A 25,712-nucleotide genomic window follows, 5' to 3' on the forward strand; every position below is an offset into this window, starting at 1 on the left:
CACACTACATTTTATGAAGGATTGTTGTTTTACTGGTAGAGTCAAAGAAAAGTACTTCCCAGACCACAAAGGAGATATAAGGAGGGAGAATGTGAGCAGACATAATTTATAAATGTAAATGGTTTGAAATAATGCTTTATAACTCCAGAGATCACAGCCTGGCTGCTACCTGAGTGGAGGTTTTGTTTTCTCTATTCATTTAGGTTTTCTGTAGGTTCAATGGTTTTTTTTTTTTCCCCCACATCCCAAGCACAAGCAGGTTACAGAAATTCAAGGCTCCAAAATTTTCCAGTTTAACCAAGTGTCCTGTAAGATGAACTGATGTTGCTTTGTAAGTTGGTTCCTGCCTGCCCTAAGTGCTGCTGGCTTAGGCTTTAGTTTCTCAGCATCTTAAAATATTAACACCATCCTATTAATTCATTAATTCATTATTAATTAACACCATCCTATGGCACTTTATAAGTATAGATTTACTGTGTAACTTGTTACATTTATTTTTTGCTTTTGATATACAGGTAGATTCAGTTACTTGATCAGAGTCAAACCATAATATAGGTTTTTGAAACTAGTCCTAATTAGAACCCATTGTCAGAAATCCATCTCTAATATTAGTTATTATGTTCTTCAAGCAGCCCAGTTTCCTCCATTGATAGCTATCCTTCATCTACATAGGAAGGCCCTACAAGGACTGAACCAGTAACAGCCCAATGCCATTGTAATGCTAATATTTTAGTACTGTATGGTGACAGCTGTGTATTCTTAAAGTGAACTCATTGTCCAAATTGTATGTTAGCTAAACTTTGAGCCAAGTTTTACTTATTTATTTGTAGTATCAGTCAAAGTACTTGACAGCAACCTTGAAGTGTCATGGTGCTGAAACCTTAAATATAACAAAGCCTAGGATCAGAGCAGTATTAGTTATTAATCCATAATATCAGCAAACCTTTTCAACAGCCCAACATTTGCACAGTATCAATCCAAAATATCAGGTTACCACTATTATCAACTACCTATGTGTGTGATCTGACTGAAAGTCCAACAGTTTGCCATTTTTTATATGTCCTAAATATCAGCCGAATAATGCATCATTAGCCCAGGATAAGTCTAATGGTTACTAGAGATTTATAATGTCAGACAATTAATCCATCAACAGCCTGATAATAGTTGTGTGAGAGCCAGCAATTCATTGCTTTAATCTGATCATCCATCAATAGGCTGCTATTAGTTCAAGGAGAGTTAATTTGAAACAGCCATTATATATTATGTTGGTCAGCTAATCCTTCAGTGGTTTGGTTCCAGTGCAATGAGAGTCTGACATCCAAAATATCAGGCAACTAACCCACTAGTAGCCCAGTATTGGTCTAGTACGCAGAAGACAGCCATAATGTCACCCCCATAACCCATGACTAGTCCAAAACACAATACTGTAAGAGCTAATTGTTTAATCGGTCTGTAGCCCAATATCAGTCCAGTGTCAACTTGTTATCCATAATGTCAGCGTATTAATTGATCAGAAGTCCAAAGAAAGTCCAATAATTGCCAGACGTTAAGGATGACAAGCATCTAAAGCCATTAATGGCCCAGTATTGGTCCAGTGATGGATAGCTATCCATTATGTGAACCAGTTAATTAACCAGTAGCCCAAAATCATATCATTAAGAGCCAGACACCCAAAATGTCAGACAACTAATCCATCTTTTTCTCACTATCAGTTTAGTTAGAAATAGCCATCCATAATGTCAGACAACTAATCCATCAGCAGCCTGAGATCAGTCCAGTAAGAGTCTTGCATCCATAATGTCAAGTACCTAATTCATCATTAGGCTAGCACCAAATCAGTTTTAGCTGTCAGCCACCATAATGTAACCATAGCACAGCTATCCTTGCCATCATTGTGTTTCCATTTTCAGAGGTACCTTTATAAATGCATAATTCCAAACTGCCTTGATCACAGTGTTTTAAAGTACCATGGACTGCTGTTGAACTTAAATCACTTACTCGCATACCATGTTTTACTAGCTGTTCCACATTATACAGATATTCAAGTCAGCAGGAATTCCATGACTGGCTTTTTTCCCCTTTGCCCTCTATTGGGATTGGAAATAAATGTGTGAATAAATTAGGCAAGTTTATGGATGCTGAGGTTTTTCACATCAGAGACCAGGCAGTGAAGTAATTAGTCCAGCATGTTTTGTTATATACTCATAAAACTCAAAAATATAAAAAAATAAAAATAAAAGCTCTCTGTGAGTCATGTCGTCAGTACATCAATATAATCAGCTTCTATAACATCCTAATGCTAGTTTTCAGCGGTTAAGAAAAAAGCAGTGCATTAAAAGTTGACTTGATTGAGCAAGCCCAATTTCAAATTACAAACAAATAGCTCATATCTTGCCTGAAGAAGGGGCCTGAGTTGCCTTGAAAGCTTGCATATTGCATTTTTTTTAGTTAGCCAATAAAAGGTATCATCATTTTACTTGACTTGTCACTACATTCATAATGGCTAACACAGTACAACACCCTAGTACTACAAACAAATAGCTCCTTATTTAGCTTAGAAAATCCCTTGAAGTTTTCAGCTGTAGTCCTGTTGAAGTTCACTAGTACCTCATCTAGGTGTCAGAAAGCCTTGTACCAATTTCACTTCAGAATGTACTTATGTAGGTATTAAAATCAGAGAGTTTGTGTGATTTGAAGCATTGAGAAAACTGTAGTCCCAGAACACTATGCAAAATACAGTAAATCATTTTTAAGTTTTTTTTTTAGCAGTTCAACATTAAAGCTATAGGCATAGATTCTTATCCTTCGAGAACGAACTGTCTCACTATAAGGGGATAAAATCCTTCTGCCAGTAGATATGCAAGACAGAAAAGTGACATGCGTCCCTGTCCTGTATAGCTCCTGCTACATTTTACTGCTTCTTCCACCCATACTTTAGCTCTCTGTTAGCAGGTGTTCTCTGTAAGCTGTGATCCGGGCATCACATCCCTCTCTTTTTAAGAATACCTCCTGCGCAGCTGCCTTCAAACCACTCATAACAATGGAGCCAGTTTAGCACAGATTACATAAGAAATACTTCGCTACTCATTTTAGTGCATGGGTACCACAGAGCCATATTGTCACTATATACCAGATACAGCATTCAAATCACTTACATAATATTATGTAGTTTCCCCTCATGTTGCCAGAACAGCTCTGACCTGTCGAGGCTTGGACTCCACAAAACTTCTGAAAGTGTCCTGTGGTATCTGACACCAAGACAATAGCAGGAGATTCTTTAAGTTGCAAGATGGGGCCTCCATGAATTGGACTTGTTTTTCTTGCACATTCCACAGATGCGCGAAAAGATTGAGATTTGGGGAATTTGGAGGCCAAGTCAACACCTTGATATTTTTGGCATGTTCCTCAAACTTTTCCTGAACAATTTTTGCAGTTTGGCAGGGTGCATTATCCTGCTGGAAAGAGGTCATTGCCTTCAGGGAATATTGTTACCATGAAGGGGGCGTACATGATATGCAACAATCTTTAGGTATGCGTCAAGGTAACATCAACATGAATGCCAGGACCCAAGATTTACCAGCAAAACATTGCCCAGAGCATCACATTGCCTCCCCCTCCTTGCCTTCTTCCTGTAGTGCATCCTGCTGTCCTCTATTCCCCAGGTAAAGGACACACATGCACCTGGCCGTCCTCATGATCTGAAAAAAAATGTGATTCATCAGACCAGGCAACCTTCTTCCATTGCTCCATGGTTCACTTCTGATGCTCATATGTCCATTGTAAATGCTTTTAGTGGTGGGCAGGGTTCAATATGAGCACTCTGACCAGTCTGTGGCAATGTAGCCAGCTGCAATGCACATTGTTTTCTGACACCTTTCTCTTATGACCAGTATTATATTATTTAGCAATTGGTGTAACAGTAGCCCTTCTATGAGATCTGACTAGTCGATTTAGCCTTCACTCACTACATACAACAGTGAGATTTGGGCACCCCTGACACCATCGCTGGTGCACCAGTTATCCTTTCTTGGACCATTTTTGTAGGTATTAAACAATGCATACCAGAAACAACCCACAGGATCTGCCATTTTGGAGATGCTCTGATCCAGTCATCTAGCCGTCACAATTTGGTCAATGTCACAGTTGCTCAGATCCTCGAAAAAACAGAGAGCTGAAATTCTTTTGAAATAAGTTTTTCTTTTGTTAGTTATTTTTTTTCAGCTTGTAGCACACACTACAAGTACTCTGTTACATTATCTATCTATCTATCTATCTATCTATCTATCTATCTGTCTGTCTGTCTGTCTGTCTGTCTGTCTAATGTAACAAAAGATTTTCAGCTTCCTAATACCTATAGTGTGGGACAATATTTTTTCATATTTTCTAAATATATTTCTTTAAAGTTATACAGTTTATTTCTTTATTAAATCCCTCTCATTTTGTTATTTTAGGGATGCTGGTTTTAAGTTATTTTTCCATAAATTCTCTTATAAGTATATTTTCTTCTTGTATGCCAATGTAGTAAATGATTTTTATGTTCTGAAGCACCACCTTGCAAACAAGATTATTTCAGTTACAATAACTTTATGTCTGTACTAATTTCACCTTTTCTTTCATTTTAAGTCTAGTTTCAGTTTATGTTTATGAACTTGCATCAGTTATATTTTAATTTTTATTACTGGTGACTTAACCTCAATTAGTTTTTATACTTAGACAATCAATTCAGTTTAGTTTTCATACTCCACCCTCAAATTATATTTTTTTCCTTGTTACTTTACGTAGTTTTTTTGCAGTGATTCCAGTAAAACAAATTAATCACAAGTTTTAAAGGAGAATGGAAATAGCAAAGTCAATCGAGGCCAGCAGGTGGTTAATGCTGAACAAAAGCAAACGATATTATAAAATCCACAAAAAACATTTCCATATACTCGTGTCACATAATCCTCTTGTCAGTTATCCAGTTACAGTATATGCTCACAATGTCCAAATTGCATGTATTTTCATTAAAATATTGTTAAATAAAATATTTTCAAAATATCAGAGTTGTGCACAAACATGAAGCTTGTTCACATGGAATCAAGCTTTTGAACTAAAAATCCATCTCTCCACTTTTTCATTGGTCAAAAATCTTAGAGAGGATCAAGGTGCTTATTTAGACAGCTCTAGACACCTTAAACTTCAAATCAAGTACTTTATGAAAGAAAGAATTAATTAGAACTTGCTGGGCATTCCAACAAACCATTCGCCCTTTTCTGTTTGATTGACTAAGATGACCAGACAGCAGCATTCTGCATACACCAATTTAAAGTCTGTTGACTGACAATGCCAGTCATTTTACTTTCTTTGGTAAATTTGTTTTGTCAGTGTGTCACAGTCCTCAACCTCTTCATAGACATCTTCAGTCTAGGAGTACTTTTAAATTTGTACCTTTACAAATTGATCTTTACAAACCTGACTGATTACACTGATTGTGTCATTGTCCTCCTCAAAATAATAAAAAGACAGCACATTCCCATTTACAGCTAATTCTTTGCTGTTGATCCTTGTTTAAGAGCATGCTCTATCCACCTAACTGAGAAGTATTATTCCCATTAGGTTATGTAGCCACACAGTGCATTGCTAGGTAGTCAGAACAAATAGGAAGTAAGTGGTAGGCTTCAGCAAATTTTCATTTACACCCATTTTAATTTTATTCCAGTTAATTTATGAGTATATGATTTTAATTTCAGGTTTTTTTTACATTGAGCTCTTAGTTTTGTTTGATTTTATTTCGAGTAACAATGTGCTTTTTTAGTTATTTCAGTTTTTATTAACGTTAACAACTTTGTGTCATACAATGGAGTGCTATTTCATGTGGCAAATTTTACAGCATTAACCAACACTAGAAAGAAAATGCTTATGTGAATCTATCTATCTATCTATCTATCTATCTATCTATCTATCTATCTATCTATCTATCTATCTATTATATAGTGCCTTTCATATCTATCTATCTATCTATCTATCTATCTATCTATCTATCTATCTGTCACACTGTTAAAAACAGTTTTAGGATGCTGTCAGTAATATTGATTTTATTTTATATATTAAACGGGTTACCTAATGAGGTGTTTGCAAGAGCAGAGTTGGCACCAGAGGGGTGCTGGACAGGGTTAATAACTGACAGGGGCCAAAGAGAGAGAGTCGCACATCAGCCCAAATAAATTGTACTGCCATTGTTGGGTGGGGAAGGTTCTGCCAGTGAACAGTATTCCCCGTAACTGCAGGTACAAAGACACATAAGCCACGGAGGACTAACCAGCAAGTGTCAACAAATATATCCCATGTAAGTCCGGAACTTGAAGTCCTCGTTTTTTAAAAATAAGCACCACTAGATGCCTTTGTGAGCAAGTAACCTTTATATTATATAAGGGATGACTGACATGGCATAAGCATAACCTTTGGATGGCGATTTAAAAGATGATTTCAGGCATGGAAGACGAAAACTCTGAACATATACAGTCGGACTTCTGTATCCGTGGGTTCTGCATCCATTGATTCAATCAACCACAGATCGAAAATGTTTGGGGAAAAAATAATCCAGAAAGTTACTAAAACCAAAACTTTAGTTTAATGCACGTCTAGCACTACACTGAATCCCCTGCAATGAAGTGATGTATAGTTTGGGAGAGATGGGGGCGAGCAAATGCACCAGCCCTCGGCTTTCAGTCCTCAAGGCTCAGCAATGATCCTTCCACTGTTTCACCTACATAAACCTTGTTACAATTTTAACATCCAGTATAGTCAAGTTTGGTCATCTTTCTTGGCGTTCTACCAGAGATTACAAGCTATTGTAGCAGGGAGGATCTCACTACACCATCCACATTCGCACACTGGAGGAACAGTTGTGTTGTCTGTGGTTTTCTTGCCCAATTCAGCTATTTTTTGATCAGCATCTGCGGGGAGGGGAAAAGTGGCCTTCTGCGGGTTCTGGTTTGGTTTTTTTTTGGGCAATTATTTTTAAGCCCCCCTCCCTCCACCTTACCCAGTATTTTCCTTGCTAATGTGCGGTCCCTGGCGAATAAAATGGACGAGTTGCGACTTTGGATCACCGACAATAGGAGAATACTGGACTGTAACATCATGATATTCACAGAAACATGGCTACACAGCGGTATACCTAACGATGCTATAGAGCTAGTCGGGCGCCACATTCTCCGGGCGGACAGAACAGCTGATGATTCCGGTAAGACAAGAGGCGGAGGATTGTGCATTTATATTAACAAGGCTTGGTGTACAAACTCTGTCATTGTTGGAAAACACTTTTCAGCTGACCTTGAGTATCTCATGGTTAAATGTAGACCATTCTATCTGCCGAGGGAGTTCACCTCCACTATAATAACAGCTGCATATATCCCACCGGATGCTAATGCTAAGCTTGCTATGAAAGAACTCTATGCAGCCATTAGCAAACAACAATCAGCTCACCCTGAGGCTGCATTTATTGTAGCAGGTGATTTCAACCACTCCAACCTAAAGACGGTGCTACCTAAATTTCACCAACATGTCTCCTGCCATACCAGAGGGATAAAACCTTGGATCATGTTTACACTAACATTGTTGGAGCCTACACAGCTACACCCCTCCCCCACCTGGGACAGTCTGATCACCTTTCTTTGTTTCTCACCCCCAAATACTCATCACTTATCAACCGTGTGAGACCAACAGTGAAGACCATCAAAGTGTGGCCAGCGGGGGTTGACTCTACACTCCAGGACAGGTTTAAGGACACAGACTGGAGCATGTTTGCCTCTCAGGCCACCTTCGACTCACAAATAAACATTGACTACTACACACACTCAGTACTGGAACACATCAGCACCACAATTGATAGTGTTACCACAGAGAAGCGGATCACAACGTACCCGAATCAGAAACCATGGATGAACAGGGAAGTGCGGCTTCTGCTAAAGGCACGTAACAATGCCTTCAGATCAGGTGACACACAGGCCTACAGTACTTCCAGGGCAGAACTGAAGAGGGGCATCAACAAGGCCAAGCTTAGCTACAAACTGAAGGTGGAGGGGCACTTTGTCAACTCTGACCCCGACGATGTGGCTGGGCATCCAAGCCATTTCTGAGTATAAGTGCGGCACTTCCACACAGACAGCCATGGATATGTCCTTCCTCAATGAGCTGAACGACTTCTACGCCGCTTTGACAAGGACAACAAGGAAAAGTCCACCATAACCCTACCCTCTGATGACTGCCATACCATCACACTCACCCACACGGAGGTTCATAACGCACTAAGCCGCATCAATGCTCATAAGGCTGCTGGCCCTGATGGCATCCCTGGACGTGTCCTTAGAGCATGTGCTGAACAGCTGGCAGGGGTCTTCACAGATATTTTCAACCTGTCCCTTGCCCAGGCAGCAGTGCCAGCATGCTTCAAAACCACCTCCATAGTGCCAGTGCCGAAACACTCATCACCAATGTGCCTGAATGACTACCGCCCTGTAGCACTCACGCCCATAGCTATGAAGTGCTTTGAGCGACTGGTACTGGCACACCTCAAGACATGCCTGCCCCCCACACTGGATCCTCACCAATTTGCCTACCGTAACAATAGGAGTACAGAGGATGCTGTATCCACAGCGCTTCACGGTGTACTCTCACACCTGGACAATAAGAACACCTATGCAAGATTGCTGTTTGTTGACTTCAGCTCAGCATTTAATACAGTCATCACTTCCAAGTTGATCACTAAACTTGTGGATCTTGGTATCAATAATTCTATCTGTAATTGGATCATGGACTTCCTGACCAACAGACCCCAGCATGTCAGGTCTGGCCATAACTGCTCTACCACCATTACACTCAACACTGGCGTTCCACAGGGCTGCGTGTTGAGCCCGTTCCTCTACTCCCTTTTCACTCATGATTGCAGGCCCATGTATGGATCCAATTCCATCATCAAGTTTGCAGACGATACCACGGTGATCGGTCTCATCAGTGATAACGATGAGTCTAATTACAGGGAGGAGGTAAAACACTTAGCTGCGTGGTGCGCTGAAAATAACCTGCTCCTGAATACCACCAAAACCAAGGAGCTCATTGTGGACTTCAGGAAGAAGAAGGGAGACAAACACCACCCCATTCACATCAATGGCATGGCTGTCGAACGTGTTTCCAGCTTTAAATTCCTGGGGATACATATCTCGGAGAACCTGTCATGGACAAACAACACCTCCAGCCTGGTCAAGAAGGCCCATCAGCGCCTCTTCTTCTTGAGGATACTGAAGAAGAGCCAACTATCTGCTGTCATACTGGGCAACTTCTACCACTGTGCGATAGAGAGCATCCTGACTAACTGTATTACAGCCTGGTATGGGAATTGCTCTGTTGCTGACCGCAAGGCACTGCAGCGGGTGGTGAAAACCGCACAACGCATCATAGGGACTCCACTTCCTATCATTGAGGACGTTCACAAGAAGAGATGTTTACGCCGAGCTCGTTGCATTCTTAAGGACTCCTCTCATCCAGCCAACAAACTCTTCCAGCTCCTCCCCTCCAGAAGGCGCTACAGGAGCCTTCCAACTAAAACCAGCAGGTTTAGGAACAGCTTCTTCCCCACAGCGGTCACACTTCTGAACTCAGTCCCCCGTTGAACCTTAACATCCACACACTTAATCCTCTACACTACTCCTCCTCCCTTCCTTGTACATATCTGTACATACCTGTGCACACACAGCACACCTGTACATTGTACATCATATATTGTACATCTGTATATACTGTATTACAATACTCATAGTATTACAGCACATACATATCACATCTGTATATTGTACATCTGTGTATATATATAATAGTACTTATATTATTACTGCACATACATTACACACCTGTATGTTGTACATCTGTATGTATATGTGTATATATATATATATATATATATATATATATATATATATGTATATATATATATATATATATATATATATATTTATATATATATATATATGTGTATATATATATATATATATATAGTACTTATAGTATTATAGTACATACAGATACATGTATAGGTACATAAATGTATATTGTAAAATATGTATATTTGCCATCCGCATTTAGAACATTTGTATATCTATTTATATATATCTATATATCTATTCCCATCTTCACTGTGCTCTTAACTGTACATATCGTATTTAACTGTATATATCGCATTTAACTGTAAATATCGTATTTAACTGTACATAATATGCACATATTATATTTATTGTACTTCTGCTCTTTGCACTTCTGATTAGATGCTAAACTGAATCTCGTTGCCCTGTATTTATACATGTGTAATGACAATAAAGTGAATCTAATCTAATCTAAAATAAGCATTTTCTTCATTATTCAGATACCACTCACCCTGGCCTTCACACCTATACAGTATAAGTATTTTATCGTTCTAAATTCTCCAAGAGGGAACCACGTTGTTTGATGGGATGTACCCATTCTATCACTTATAAATGGTTTGTACCTAATTCACAACTGGCTTCCCAGTTTGTCAACGTTGGGTATTGGGCTAGTTTTTTGCACTACTACAACATTTTTAGCTGCCCTTGGGCTGTAGATTTTTTAAGGATTTGGCAACCCTATACTACCTTTAGCTACATAATCCAACATTAAAAGCACACAGTAATACCCACATGTCTTTGCCATGTTCATGGCAAGACCTGACCCTGTGCAAAGATGAATGTTTGTGCGGGCAGAAATGGAAATATCTCTGAGATCGATATGTAAAGGCAAACAAAAGATGGGGGAAAAGCTGGGAGATTCTGCAACTGTGCAGAGTCGCGCATCAAATGTTTGAACAATAAATATTCTAGCGTGCACCTCCATTGAGCTTTCTGTGCCCAAGTATAAACAGGTCATAAGAGGGAGTGTAAAGACCTTTTGAAAAGTGCCAGGTCTCTTACCGAATTGGGCCATAAGGTCGGTAGAAATGAATCAAGCATTTGTACAATAAAGCAGAAAAATGGTGAAATTTGTGGAAGTTTTATTGCTGCTGGTGCTATAATCTAGAAATAATTTAATGTATATGGGAGGATGTGCGTAGACTATATGCAAATACTATGCTATTTTTTATAAGGGACTTGAGCATCCTTAAGTATAAGTCCTTTACACTTGGGAGGTCCTGAAACTAATCCCCTGTAGATACCAAGGAATGACTATAGTAAGAGTGACGGTGATATTATTGTGAAGGGGGAAATATTAGAGCCACTCTACCTGAAAGACAGTAGAAGTACTAATGAAGGCATGGGTTTGCTTTCTGTTTTTTTATTTCTGTTGTTAATTTGTTTTCTCCTTATAGTCATTCTTCTGTCTTGTTTGATTAAATAAAGCATGCTCTTTAATTTTTAGTGATCAGATTTAGAATGGCTTTCTGCTTTCTTTCCTGGCTGGACACAAGACTGTAGTAGACAGTCTTCTGATAGTATTCACTATTCAAATGACTGTACAAATAAGAACTGAAGTTAGTGTATTATTTTAGTGTTTTTGATCTCAGCAAGTCTCATATCAAGAAAACAAAGCAAAGAAACTGCTCCCCAACTGCAAAGCCCATATTGAAGTATTTATGTATTGCACACTGGAAAGCAGGGAGTCCTTTCATTAGAAGGTGATATTTTTACCTGTTATCACTACCCATTGAATTCGGAGAGTGGCAGAGAGGAGAGTTCTAAATTAACAAGGACACCTCTGTACCCCCACCGCTTTTTTAATATGAGATGCTAATAAAAGTGTTTATCTTCTGAGCTCAGGAGGCATCTGAATCTAAAATGAAAGTAGACTGCAGTGCCGGGGATGTGGGCTTGTCATTATTAATATTTATTTTCATAATGTTGACACACTTGATGACCTTGTCTCGGAGGCCTAAAACTGCCCAACTGTAACAGAGATTTAAGTCTGAAAAAGTGGAAGAGAAGATACTTGTAGGTGGAAAATGAGTAGTTTACTGTGTACACACACCCTTTTGATTCCTTTATTCCACTTAGTTTCCATCTGCTCTCTTTTTATTGCATATATGCTGCAACAAGACATCAGATAACATGTTCATATTTTGGCAATACAACAAAAGCAGGCTTGGTCATGAAACTTGCAAGGAAGGTGGTCACAGGACATGATCCTTGAGCCTACTAAATGTTTCCCAATTGGTATGTGGGGTGTGCTCCTTCATAAATAAAGTTGTATGCCATACTTCAACAAAGTTCTGATAATATGAGCCAATTAGTATTGATGTGATAGTGACCAGGTTATTAATAAATTCTAAACAAAGTGGGTTTCAAAGAATGCTCTAATTTTAAACTTATTATAAACAATACGTTTTCCAAATTTGCAAAATTCACTATCAGAATTTAGGAAGAGTTCAACAAAGCACATACACTGGCCAGTGGGATTGTGGGATTGTGGGGCTTGTGTACATATACTGGGTTCATTCCTCTAAATTATTGAGGAAGCTTAGCCAGATTGAGCCCTTCGTAATTTCCTCTCCTCTGGCTTTCCTTTGAACATTGGAGATTTCAAAGTATTGTATCACAAATCTTGTGATGTATGCCAGAGATTGACGAGTGAATACATGACACACAGGGAGATGTCACCCCTAGAAATCCAAGACTATAATATCAAACATTCAGTCATGGAGAGGATCCTACAAAAATAGCACAGCAGCTCACTTAGTCTGTCAAAAAAGGAGGGAAAGTGACTGGCATTTTAGCAGAGGGTTTGAAGTGATTGTCTAGTGAGCAGGCAAAAAGGGTGGCATTTTTAATGTTAAAAATGAAAAAAGAGATAAATGCCTAATTTGAATAATGAGAATCATTTAAAGCTGGAAATGGCAAAAAGCAGTAAATCTGTAGAACAACTGGCTCTGTTGTTTGATGGTATTAGGCTGTAGGCTGAGAGATGTGGTGCTGCCACAGGAAATAAGCTGTTTCTAACAACGTCACACACACACACACACACACAGTGTATTACTGCACTTTTTGAAAAAGACTTTTTACCACCTTAGTGCTACAACATTGTTCTACAAATTTGTCTACACCAAACATGTTTGTCTATACAGATATGTTTAATATTGCTCTTATTGACTGTTACTTTTCTTTTAAGGCTATGCATATTGTGGTGTATACTTGTGGGAACACCAGTACTGTTTTTTTTGGGACTATGAACAGACATTGATGGACTACTCTACTTATGGGCATAAAGTATGCGTAGTACTTGTACCCGGTACAAGTGAAAAAGATAGAAGTACTTAAATGGCTGTACTGGTGTACATATAAATACCTTTTTGAGTCAAACAGACACGCATAGCTGTACTTGTGGGAATCCCATACACTGCTACATGTATGGGGATGTATAGACTAGTGTAGTGCTATGCTTTTCAGAGAAAGTCAAATACATGAATTTTGGGAATGTACAGTAAGCTAAGACATACTAGCACTCACTCACACATAGGCACATCACTATCATTCTGGCTGAAGAGCAATGAAGGAGAATGTGTCTCTCACAGATGAAAGTCTTCAAGTGAAAATAAATGGACTTGCCACTCTTAACTCCAGATGTGATTGAGCGTTTGCTAAAGGGGTTGCTGAACAGTGACACCATTAAATCAAGAGAATGCTGTAGTTCTTTGGAGGGAATGAGAATCTTTTCTTTTTCTTGATAACTTTGGTGAATGCTCCCCCATATTTTGTATTGGACAGCACTGACTAGAAGGACATCATATTAGTCCTTTAAATGATTTTTAACTGTGTTTGGCTGGCAGTGACATCTGTTGCCTTTGTGTATATTTATATTAACAATCACCTTGGGAATACGTGATGATAATTCAGTAGCAGCAATCATTCCAGGGTTCTTTATTTAGGGCTTTGACAAGGAGCTTAACAATATCTGTGGGAATTGTTTAATACCAATAATGATCAGACCCAAGGAGACCAGTTCTCTCAGTGAACAGTTGGACAGGTCCTCATTTAGCACTTCTAATTTGGTACTGGGATTGTCATCTAGTAATTGAACCATCATGCTTAATAGTAGTGTACACTTGGTATCTGTCCCATCTATGTAGATACCACATCACTTCATCTGCCAGGTCCAGAATTTGAGCAGCAGTTTTCAGAGCTCAGATTAATAATTCATCTAGTGTGCCCTCTAGAGACCAGGAGGACACTTTGTTATTGGATGCTGGTTGCAAACATCCAGGATTTCTTTCTGTCCAGCAAGTTGCCGTTAATGTGTACTTCAAGCATACATATTTTATTTTATTTACACTGTACTTGCTTTCTATTTAAAAAATCCTTAAACACTCAGCTTATCATGTGAATTGCTTAAAAATGCTGTGCGCCCCAATATGCTGCCAAGTTAACAGCTTTACACCCCAGGAGCTGGGAAGCGGCTTCTGAGCTTTCATAGCAGATGGTTTTGGCCCCTGTGAATTTATTTATTTATTTTCTCCTCCTGACTTCATGTGGAGCTTCATGTGGTGGAACAAAACACATGCTCTTCTCCCTAACCATTTCTCTCTGGTGTTCCTTTTTTCCACAGAGGCCTGCGGCAAGTGTCAGTTTGGGGCTATCTGTGAAACAGCAACAGGAAAGTGTGTGTGCTCGACAGAGTGTGTACCTTCCAAGCAGCCAGTATGTGGAACAGATGGCATCACCTACCCAAACGAGTGTGAGCTCCATGTGCACGCTTGTACCCAGAAGAGGGACATCCAGGTGGCAGCACAGGGCGAATGTAGTAAGTAGCAATAAAGTTTCAGTTGGTTTTAACCTTCCCACTAAAGTGCCCACCAGCCTCCCAAGAACTCAAAGCTGTTTTAATAGAACATTTATTCCAGAATGAATTTAATTTGAAAGATAAAATGTTAAACCATTTTTACGGTAACCATAAAGACACATAGAATATAAATCCCACAACACTCACATTTCAGTGACTCCTGGTTACTTTATGCTCACATTGCCTTTCTTTAATAAGAGAAACCTGCCTATGCTGCATTACTGCAGGTGCCTGCTTACTGGTATTGTCTCCTGTGAGAACTTTGTTGTCATCATCATGATGTCATTGTACATGTATCATCACCATCACCACATTTACTCTAAAAAGTGATACTGAAAATGGTGAAGCATGGTGTATTGAGTGGCACTGCTATCTTTTAGCTCTCTTAGTACTAATTCATGTTTTCAGGTAGAATGCTTTCATTACTAGAACCTCTTAGTGGACATCTGCTTGATTTAACTGGTGTGGTAGACCGACTCTTAGGTGAGTGAGTCCATGGATGAATTAGCACTGGAAAACATGGAAGGATCTTCAGATAGATAAATGGGTGATTGTATGAAACTGATTTGTGATAGTATGAATAAATAAATGAATATAGGTAGAGAACAGATTGGTGGGTGAATAGATGGAAAGATAGACAAGTGGATAATCCTGCAGATGAGGGAATAGTTAGATAAATAGAATGTTAAATTGATAGTTGTGTGAATGGATGTGTTCATATTTTTAGTAGATACATTAACAGAAGAATACTTCAGTGGATGAACTAAACAGATTTCCAAGTAGAAGAATAGATACAGCACGCAGATGGGCATAAGGATGATATACAGAGGAAAATTACTGTATAAATGAGAACATAAAATTAAGGAATGGATAAATAAACAGATGAGTTCTAGAGAGAACAGCAGTGCAACAATTAGTGCTATTGCCTTATGAGTACAACTTTCAGATCATTATGTGGGCAATGCATGACAATCCTGTGCATGTGTGTTCCTTTTCTAGCTATTTTCCTCCAACATCAGAAAGATATTTAGGTTAAGTTGATTAACAGCTCATAGGTGAGTGTTGGTGTGACTTCAGCCTGTGACAGACTGGTGTTACATCTAAAGCTGGAGGCCTCATTTATACCCAAAATCTAAGGGGTGGGCAAACGTGCTCTGCAACCAAATATTGGAGTAAGCAGATTGAGAAAATACAGATAGATGGAATGATAGGTAACTATCAAAATATACTGGTGGGTAGTGGGTATAAAACTTGGGTGGTTAAATCAATGTTCTAGTAAAGGTAATATGTAAGTGTGTGATGAAAATGACTGCAATAGACTTGTGGATAAATGTTTGAATGATTGGTTAAAAGACTTGTTATTAGGTGGTTTGATTGGACTGAATTTTAAAACCATTGAATAATTAAGGAATAAATATGAGATCAGTGAATGAGTTAATGAAGAAGCAACTCAAAAGATCAATTAATTTATTTTCAACAATATAATTAGAGGAATGGTTACAAGATTGAGTCAAGTTGGTCGAAACAGAAGGTAGCATGGTGGCTAACTGAATAAACCAGATATTGAAGTGGTAGAGCAGGAAAATAGATGGGAGAATTACAGATACATCAATGGCTTGTTGGGTGGTTGCTAATTGTGAAATAAAGGAAGAAAAGATGAATAAAAACAAAACATTGGGAGTAAATAAGTGAGTAGCAAGGTCCTTAGGTTGAGGAATGAAGAGAGAAAGTATAAATCAATGTATTGACAAAGTGATTGGTGGGTGCATACATATATAAAAGACTAGTTGGATGGACAGGTAATTAGGTGTTTTGAGAGACTAATTGGCAAGAAAATGGAAGAATAAATGGGTAAGTACGTATGGACCTAAATAAGAGTGATTAATCTACTAATTTAGATACAACTAAACACATATTTAAGTAGATTATGTCAAAAATGTGGATATTAAAATCAGAGTGGTAGAAGGATTAATTGGTGGTGGGGCAGGTAAATTGAATGGATGGATGAATGAATGGGCAGAGTTATGACTGAATTCTTCCAAGGACCATTAGTTGACTGGTTGAATGAGATGTAGTGTTTAGACAAAGAAAGATTGAATGACTGGAAATGTTGAATATTGGAGAGGGAATGGGGGGGGGACTCAGGCAATTCAAAGAATAGGTATATACTGTACATATTGATTAGATATAAATTAATATAGTTAAAGTGACAAGGAGCTATATTTACAGTATATGTGATTAGTTAGATGTACAGATGCTTGGTAATTTAGACAGAATGGCAAGTATCTGGGTGAATAAATAAGTAAATATGTTACTAGAAAGACTGAAACATGGAGCTGAGTGTATTGATGAGTTAAAAGATAAGGGATCAGATAAAATAATTTGTGAAAACAAAAATAGATGTGTTCAAGAGGTTGGCATGGAATGTTTGATAGTTGCATTGGACTGTGGGCTTGACTATTACCATTGAGCTACGAGGCAACTGCTGAACAGACCAGTAGGTCAAAAATTAGGATTTAATGCTGAGAGAAAATGGAATACTGGATTGTGAATGCTTAAATGATCAAATTTTAAGGTAAATGTTTATGATATCAAAACCTCTCAAATTAGAAGACTTACTGTACATCAAAATCTTATTTTTATTTGTAGCCTACAGTCTCAATCTTTCCATTTTCTATTTAAACAGGGACCTGTGGTGGTACACTCTGCTCCTTCGGTGCCAACTGTGTTGACAATCGTTGCTTATGCCCCCACTGTGAGCATCAACCTTTCTCCCCAGTGTGTGGCAGTGATGGCATCACATATGACAACTTGTGTGAAATGCAAGTCACCTCTTGCCAGCTGAAGAAGACAATTGAGGTTGCCAAAGCAGGCCGCTGTGATGAAGGTATAACTACTAGGTTGTATTAATTGTTATATTAACTGATGATTGAATTATCACTATAGCACATTTTCCATGTGGATGGGTGGTTATGTGAACTGGGAACTAATTTGTGGATTATATTCGATAGCCAAATGCTTTGTAATTGTAAAAAGTTGCAGCAAAAGAAAGAGAGAGAGAGCTGCTGCACAGGAGTCTATAGGAATCTAATACTCTATGAGCGCCACTCCCTCTGACTGGAAGTAAGCAAAAAAGGTTTAGTTGGATGCTATTTTTAAAATTTGCGTTCTTGCCACTAATATTGGAATGTTTTGGGAAAATGTCTTTTACTGGTTGAAATGTCTCAGTAGATGTTGTAAAGGTTCAGTTTATAATGATATGGCCCCTGAGTGCCAATTTATAAGCTCGTCTGACTTTTTAGGTGTCACGTTGCAAACTTTGAATTCTTTTTTTTTTCCTTTTCTAGATATTTTTTTTATTTTTCTTCAAAAACATTTGATCCTATACATCCCAAAATAATGCAAAAAGATTTTCATGCCCCGTGTCAGCATTTCCTTGTTAGACTGTAAGCCACCAGGAGACGTGAACTCATGTGAAAAATCTTCATCTGCTTCTTAATGCTTGGTGCTTGTTTTCTACTTCATGTTTCTCACTTCAAAGCTGGCTAAATCGGTTATCGAAAGTGCCTAGGAGGGTACAATTAGTTACAGTGAGATTAGTGTTCTCTTTCCCTGTCCTTCCCTTGAATGTAGTCGCCAATAAAATGAAAATTAGATACCTAAATATGGCTTTTGAGCTGAGTGAGCATTTACTTGTGTAACATACAGTATATATGTGTGTGTGGGAGTCTTTCTATATTTAGCTATTGTAGGATTGCAAGTCTGTAGTGAGTCAATGTGTGGGGACCTGACTTAGTGTAGATAAGAAGGTGTTTAACAGCCTATATATGTATTTGCAGGTCTTTGTGTACATATTCATATACACTATGTCTCTATTAATACATTGAGATATTAATGTGTACATATAACACCGGGTAACATGAAAGAGCTGCTGCCTGAAAGCTTTGTGCTTGGAACAAAAAAGATTCAATAAATGAGCAAGAGCTCAGTGGGTTTGAATATTCATTTAGGTCTCTTTGTGAAGTTTGCACATGTTTTTTGTCATGACTATATAACATTATCCATGAAATATCCAGCCATCTACAGTATTTCCTAATCTGGGTTTCTAGTTCAGGTTTTGGCAGCCAGTGCTGATCCTGGCAGCTGTAGTGGCAAGGCAGCAACTAGCTGTTATTCAGTGCCAGTTCATCTAAGGGCACAATCACACATACTGACCAGTTTAAAGATGGTCATTAATACAACATGCACATTTTTCAGATATGTGTGGAAAACCAAGTTCTGTTCAAAGAAATAGATCATCTAACATCTTGTAAGTGAGTTGAATTATATGCTAAGCAAAATCAAAATATTATACTGGCAAAGGTCAATAAATGAAATAAACTAAAGTATTTTTAAGAACATTTAAAGTTAGTGCAGTACTTACAGTCAGTAAATGACCCTTGATGTTTTATTTTAGATGAACTAATAAGAATATTTTTCTTTTTGAGCAGGACCAGGGAATGTGACATAGTCAGAAGGCAAAGGTTCAAAAGCAGATGATAAAGAAATTCAGCATCAAAACAAAAACGAGAGGCTAACATTAAAGTTGATCCCATAGCAAGCAAAGGGTCAGCACCACAAAAATTAAGAACTACTACATTCAACAAAAAGGATTTTTATATCTCCTAATTCAGATCAGGAAGTGCTTAAAAAGAGGAGCTTTTAAACTTTGTGGAAAAGCCCCTAACAAGGGTACTGACATTATGATGGGAGAAACAAATACCACCCCCCATCAACAACCAAAATGGTGATGATGCAAAATATTACACAACACAAAAAGTAACCAATAATTCAATAAACTAACTTTAGAATTAGATTTATTGCCTTGAAAATGAGTGTAACAAAATACATTTAATGCCCAAACACCCATAAAATATTTGTAAACACCATAATTCTTTTTAACTATCTTCAGCCCAGATCCTAAAACAGTCTTTGCTCTCAAGAAAGATTGCAATGATCATATTGCCCACAAGCTCATGCATATAAGCTCACACTAGCTACTATATCTTCTGTAATAGCTGCAGTGAACACAGCAATGACACTCAGAGAACAAAATGTAGTCAAAAGAATAATGAAATTAATTTCTAATCATCTACTAATCAAAAAGGTAAAATTAACATAATGACAATGGGCTTAATGATTACCAGCACCTCACACTTCCCATATCCCTGTAAGCTTTTCTCTATATACTTTTTTTAATGCTACATTCTAAAGTTGTAGTATGAGTGAATGTGCCCTATGATGGAGCTGCAGTCTGTCCAGGCCTGGTCCCTGCCCTGCACCACCAAAAATCAGAAACTGGGTTGGGCAAATTTTGTGAATGTTTGTGTATATATGTAGAACTCTGCTTGCATATCTGTATGGTGCAGCACCAACATGCAGTATGTAGCATTGTTGCTTTGAAGTACTAGGACTGCTGTTCACGAAGGATGAGTTCTCTATAGGCTTCATATGTTCTTGCAGTTCAAAAACATATGCTGAGTTTGTTTGATCTTTAACTATTACTAGTTATTGCAAATGTATGTGATGTGCTCCCAAATCTTTCAATAGGCTGTCTAGAATATGTCTTTGCACCTGAGAAAAACCCTGACTGGCTAAAACCAGAATCTATATATATAATTCACTAAGGCAAGACACCCATGGGAAGGCAAGACACCCATGGAAAGCACGCTGGAAGGGGCGTGGATTCACTAAGCCGCCGACAAGTAAGACACCCATGGCGCACGCAGGAAGGAGCCACACCCACCAACTCTAAGACCATTGGATACGACGACAACTCGCAGAACCACGCCCACCAACTCAGACTCGACAACACAGGAAAAACGGCGTCATTTATGTTTGTATGTCGTAGAGTCCACATGCACCTTTGAGCCACGTTGACTGTACATAGAGGCATGTTTCTCGCAGAAGTGAATCGCTATATGCAGCGTGTAAAACAGTTTGTGAGGGGTATCTCATGGAATCCTTAGAACAATCCTTTAAAACTGAGGTTAAAACACAATGAAGGAAGCAGTCTTTAAAAATCAATAAGCATGGTCTTACAGTTGGTGGGTGGGTCTCTGTTAGTTGCTCTTGCGAGCGGGCACATGACCAGGCAGTGTGTATGCTTCGAGAGCGTGGGTGGATGCGACAGCACCATCTAAGAAGATTCATATTTGTCACGGATGTGAATCACTGTAAGCAGCGTGTAAAACAATTTGTCGCGAATGTGAATCGCTGTATGTAGCGTGTAAAACGCTGTATTGTATGTTGCCCTCTCCAGAGTTACATCTTTTCATTCACCTACAGTCGTATACACAATGAAGTAAGCAGTCTTTAAAAACCGAGCTAGCATGACGGAGGGCGCGGAATTGGACGTCCTTCTCCTCTCCTCCCGTTCCATCCTCCGCGCCTGAGCACCGCATGGACGATTGTGGTTCGTTGGTTCGTTCCGTGCATTGTTACAATGTTGCTTTTCTTGCTGATTTATTACATTACCGATTTTTCAAATGTTAATTTTCTCCCTGTGCTTAAAAATTATTAAAAAACCGGCCTGATTATGCGGCGTATGTTACGCTGCAGGTTGGCTAGTTAATTATAATAGATTAAGAAAATGCATGGTTGGATGTATACTACATACTAGCCATCCTCTGTGCGAATGTAATAATATGTGTTGAGAAGAATTTATATTGATAGCTTTTGTATCCAAGTGCATCTTGATTTACAGTGTTTTTGGTTTTGCTATCAGTGGCGAGAATGTAGTTGTGATCTCTTGGCCAAAAATGTAAAAAGTTGGCAAGGTATCTCTGGCCAAGCAGAAGGTAGGCACACTATAACGTCAAACATTGTCACTGTATCTGATCGTGTTCAGTTCTGCTGGGAGAGTGTCCCCCGGCATAGGGAGAAGAGCATATGGCTGTGATGTCTCTGCCAATGAGCAGGTACCCTCTAAAACACATTTACCTGTGATCTCTCTCTCAAAAACGTCAAATATTACTCTTTAACGATCTCTAGATAATGTTGTCTGCTGAACAAACAGATATCGGTAGCTAAGTGGAGGCAAGGTACTCTCCAACACGTGGTGAGAGGCAGAGCAACTCGAACGGAGACTGGCGTGTGAGTGAGGAAGGCCCCGCTCGGCTCCCTACTCCTGAGGTCCCACCTCCTCCTCCTTCTCCCATTGGCCCACAGCTCATCTCTTGGATTTGCGTGAATAAATCACTGCTGCAACCGACCTATAATACTTAACGCAATGAGAGAAGTCACAAAATCAACTGGAGTGTTCAAGCAAATTATAGAAAAAAACTTGATCTAAATCAATTAAGTGGTGTTCTTGTGAAAAGCGGACAGGCAGACAGACAGACAGGCAGATGTTGGATTTTATATATAGAGAGATATTTTGTAATAGGACAGCACTCCCAAGCATTTCTCAAATACGGAATGGAGTTCTCTGCACTCTCAAGTCTCTCCTCAGGCCTAACTAAAAACACTTCTTTGCTCCATCTGTGTACTTCACCTGGAATTAAACATTCTCTGAAAACTGACTAAAATCTTTGCTAATATTCCAGTTATTAAGGGGGTGTCTCCCTAATAAGGAATAAAGTATGCAAAACAGCCAGATACTGTATATCATAATAGTGGGTTATTAACCAATAGAACAGGCTATAAAATACAAAAAAACAAGAAATATTTCTGGGGTTACTACCTGCTTTTGGAAGTCTTTTAAACCACAACACTAGCACAATTCTCAGACCCATTTCCATAATAAGCTTTACATTTTAGCAGAGCTTTCTTCAATTCTTGCTTGGGATTTGAGTGGCAAAGGTAGAAATATCATGCATTCGAACGTAGTGCATCTGGTCTGTTGTAGAGAAATTGATGTTCAGGCCAACTTTATTCTCACAGATTGGTTCATGGTTAGTCAAGTCACAGGTCTAGGCAGTCACCACTGTCCTGATTTTGAAAACTTTATAAATATTTGGATTTATCTGATATGGTCAAGTGGATTGGAATTATCTGCTATCAGGGAAGTGCAGACACAACATTCCCAAAAGAGTTTGCATTTTCTTCTGTTTAGATATTGTAGCTTCACAATAGCCAAATAGTTAGGTAATATTTTGCACACTGTTTATTTATCTTTCTTTTTATACACGAAAGGCCTATCTGCCACTTAAAAGCGAACAGGGATGTTGGCACCTTTTCTGTTCCCAAATAATGAAAAATTTACAGCAAATTGACTTGTAGCCATGCATGACAGGGGTCTTATTGCCTATTTCGTTTCACACCTGGGCAGGTTAAACTTACGGTTCTTTTGTATGACCTGACAAAGCTGACTGATACATGCGACCTTATTTACTGGATGCCATTTTTATTTCCATCATTTACAGGTACAAAATACCAAAAAAATTAAAAAGGGCCTGAAGTAAAAGTTTGGGCATCCGACACAGTCAGTACTTAGTAATGTCCCCTTTAGCAAGTATCACAGCTTGCAAATGCTCTTTTTAGATAGCTGCGTTCATACTTGGGGTATTTTCACCCATTCGTCTTTGTTTAAGGATTCTAATACTGCAAGATTCTTGGGCCGTCTTGCATGAACTGCTCTTTTGAGATCTATCCATAGATTTTCAATGATTTTTACGTCGGGGGACTGAGAAGGACATGGCAAACCTTTAGCTTATGATTTTTGTGGTATTCAATTATACATTTTGAGGTGTTTTTCAGATCATTATCTTGTGGTAGTACCCATTGTTTACAGATCGTGTGATGTTTGCCTCCAGATTTTGCTGGTATTTTTTTGAAACCGTTCTTTCCTCTACCAATGACATGTTCACTGTGACATTGGCTGTAACACAAGCCCAAAGCATGACCGATCGATCCATTGTCATACTGAATAGTTGGAGACATGTTCTTTTCCTGGAATTCAGCACCCTTTTTCTCCAACCATACCTTTGCGTATTGTGGCCAAACATTTTATTTTGACTTCATCAGTCCACAGGATTTGTTTCCAAAATGCATCAGGCTTGTTTAGATGTTTATTTGCAAACTTAAGGTGCTAAATTTTGTAGCTAGGATGCAGGAAAGGTTTTCTTCTGAAGACTTTTCCGTGAAGGTCATACTGCAGAGTCTGCTAAATCTTCCTGAAGGTCTATGGCAGTCAAACGGTGTTTTTTTATTTGCCTTTCTAGCAATCCAATGAGCAGTTCTTTCAGAAAGTTTTCTTTATCTTCCAGACCTCAGCTTGACCTCCACCATTCCTGTTAACTGCTATTTCTTAATAACATTACAAATGGATGAAACAGCTACCTGAAAAAGCTTTGCTATCTTCTTGTAGCCTTCTCCTGCTTTGTGAGCATACGTTATTTTATTTTTTAGAGTACGATAAGTTTACACCTAATTTCAAAATATTAACATGGACCACCAAATCTTTGGTAGACAATCTGGTGAAAAGGAATATTGTAAATTTGTATATCCTTATACATGCCAATAATAAAATCAGTGCCCCTTTATTAAATGCCATGTCTACTTGGCACATCAAAGCCCAGGACTATTGTGAGACTTGACAATCACTTTGCATTTTTCAGTTGAATGCAAGCCTGGTGGGTGTGGTTGCACCACAGTTTGAAGTGGGAGATACCTAGTGATCTATATATCATAAAATGAGATCCCCCACAGTGTAGACGATCTGATCCCAGCTGACCTGCAACCTAAACACTGTATGACTAATGATGGAAGGAGTGAGTGTGTGCTTGATGGATCATGTAGAGAAAATGTCTTAAAAATGTTAATTAACTAACACAATGTGTATATATTAAATTGAAATGAAAATGATAAATGCTACCATGTTAATTAGCTTGGCCTGTGGGCAGAGTAAGAGCATCTTTTTTTTTTTTGTCTTTTTTTTCCCTTGTGTGCCACAGATTAGAAAAAGTGAGTGAGAGCTAGGGCTGGGTAAGTGACCCAGTGCTTGCTGTTGCAGATTAGAACCAGCTAACTGCAGAATGGCTCACCCTGACGCAGGTCTTCAAAAGATTACTTTCTCCTTTATGTCTAATTTAGTCATTTTTTTTGTGTCAAGTGTTTCTGAGTTTAAATTTTACTTGTCGGTTGCCATAGTCTTATTTTCTCTTGCAACAGAGAAATCTCATGTACCTTGACACAGTGCAGACAAGCATCACATGTTGGATTAGGGAGTCTCTGTATGGCATTGCTGACTAGTGTGTGTAGTTATTTGGAGGCATAATCTCATTAAATGCAAACATTATGCTGTGTGGCATCTCCAATCGATGCTGTATTGATTTCCTTATTACAGCCGATGTTGTGTGTAAGTTATGAACAACGAGGGCCGCTGGCGATGTGTAAAATATAATGAAAGTAACTCTTTACTGGGCCGAATGCTCTTTTCCTGTAGTCTTTCCTCCATGGTCGCCAGTCGCTGCTATTTCTTCTGCTTGACATGTCTGCTCCTCTCTTATTACTCCAAGGCCCAGTGTGACATGCAGGACAAGACAAATGACTGTGATATGCCAACTGAGTGAAGTGAGTTAACTAGACACCAGCTGCAGCCTGCTTCTTTTTAAGCAAGACATACGATACAGTAAACATTACTTTAATTTTTGGGGCCGTCAGTATTCTCCATTATTGTAAGAATATGCCTTTGATTATAATATATAGAGCTAAAAATGCACCTTCTCTTTTTCAAGATGTGACCTACTACCCTCAATTGTATTCCATCTCCTAAAGAGCAGCATGGGTATATGACAAACTAAACTGTTAAACGTTTTCATTGCAAGCCTAACTCTTTATTGTAATGCTGTGCTGTCTGCTATCTCTCCTAGTATCTCCATCCCGCATAATAATGCAAGCTATCACAATTCAAAGTG

At 38.7% G+C, this 25,712-nt stretch overlaps 1 protein-coding gene across 11 annotated transcripts in view; it reads left to right on the forward strand.

Annotated features, from left to right (window-relative positions):
• The window catches only part of agrn (agrin), a 501,409-nt gene that overhangs the window by 389,430 nt on the left and 86,267 nt on the right, over window positions 1-25,712 (forward strand). For all 11 annotated transcript variants that reach the window (XM_039755568.1, XM_039755567.1, XM_039755573.1 and 8 more), the window contains 2 exons: window positions 14,581-14,775; window positions 17,501-17,701. In XM_039755568.1, the coding sequence (XP_039611502.1) occupies window positions 14,581-14,775; window positions 17,501-17,701 (396 nt within the window). The remainder of the gene's footprint in view (window positions 1-14,580; window positions 14,776-17,500; window positions 17,702-25,712) is intronic.

Source organism: Polypterus senegalus, chromosome 6, assembly GCF_016835505.1.
Source record: "Polypterus senegalus isolate Bchr_013 chromosome 6, ASM1683550v1, whole genome shotgun sequence".
In the NCBI taxonomy this organism is placed as follows: Eukaryota; Metazoa; Chordata; class Cladistia; order Polypteriformes; family Polypteridae; genus Polypterus; species Polypterus senegalus.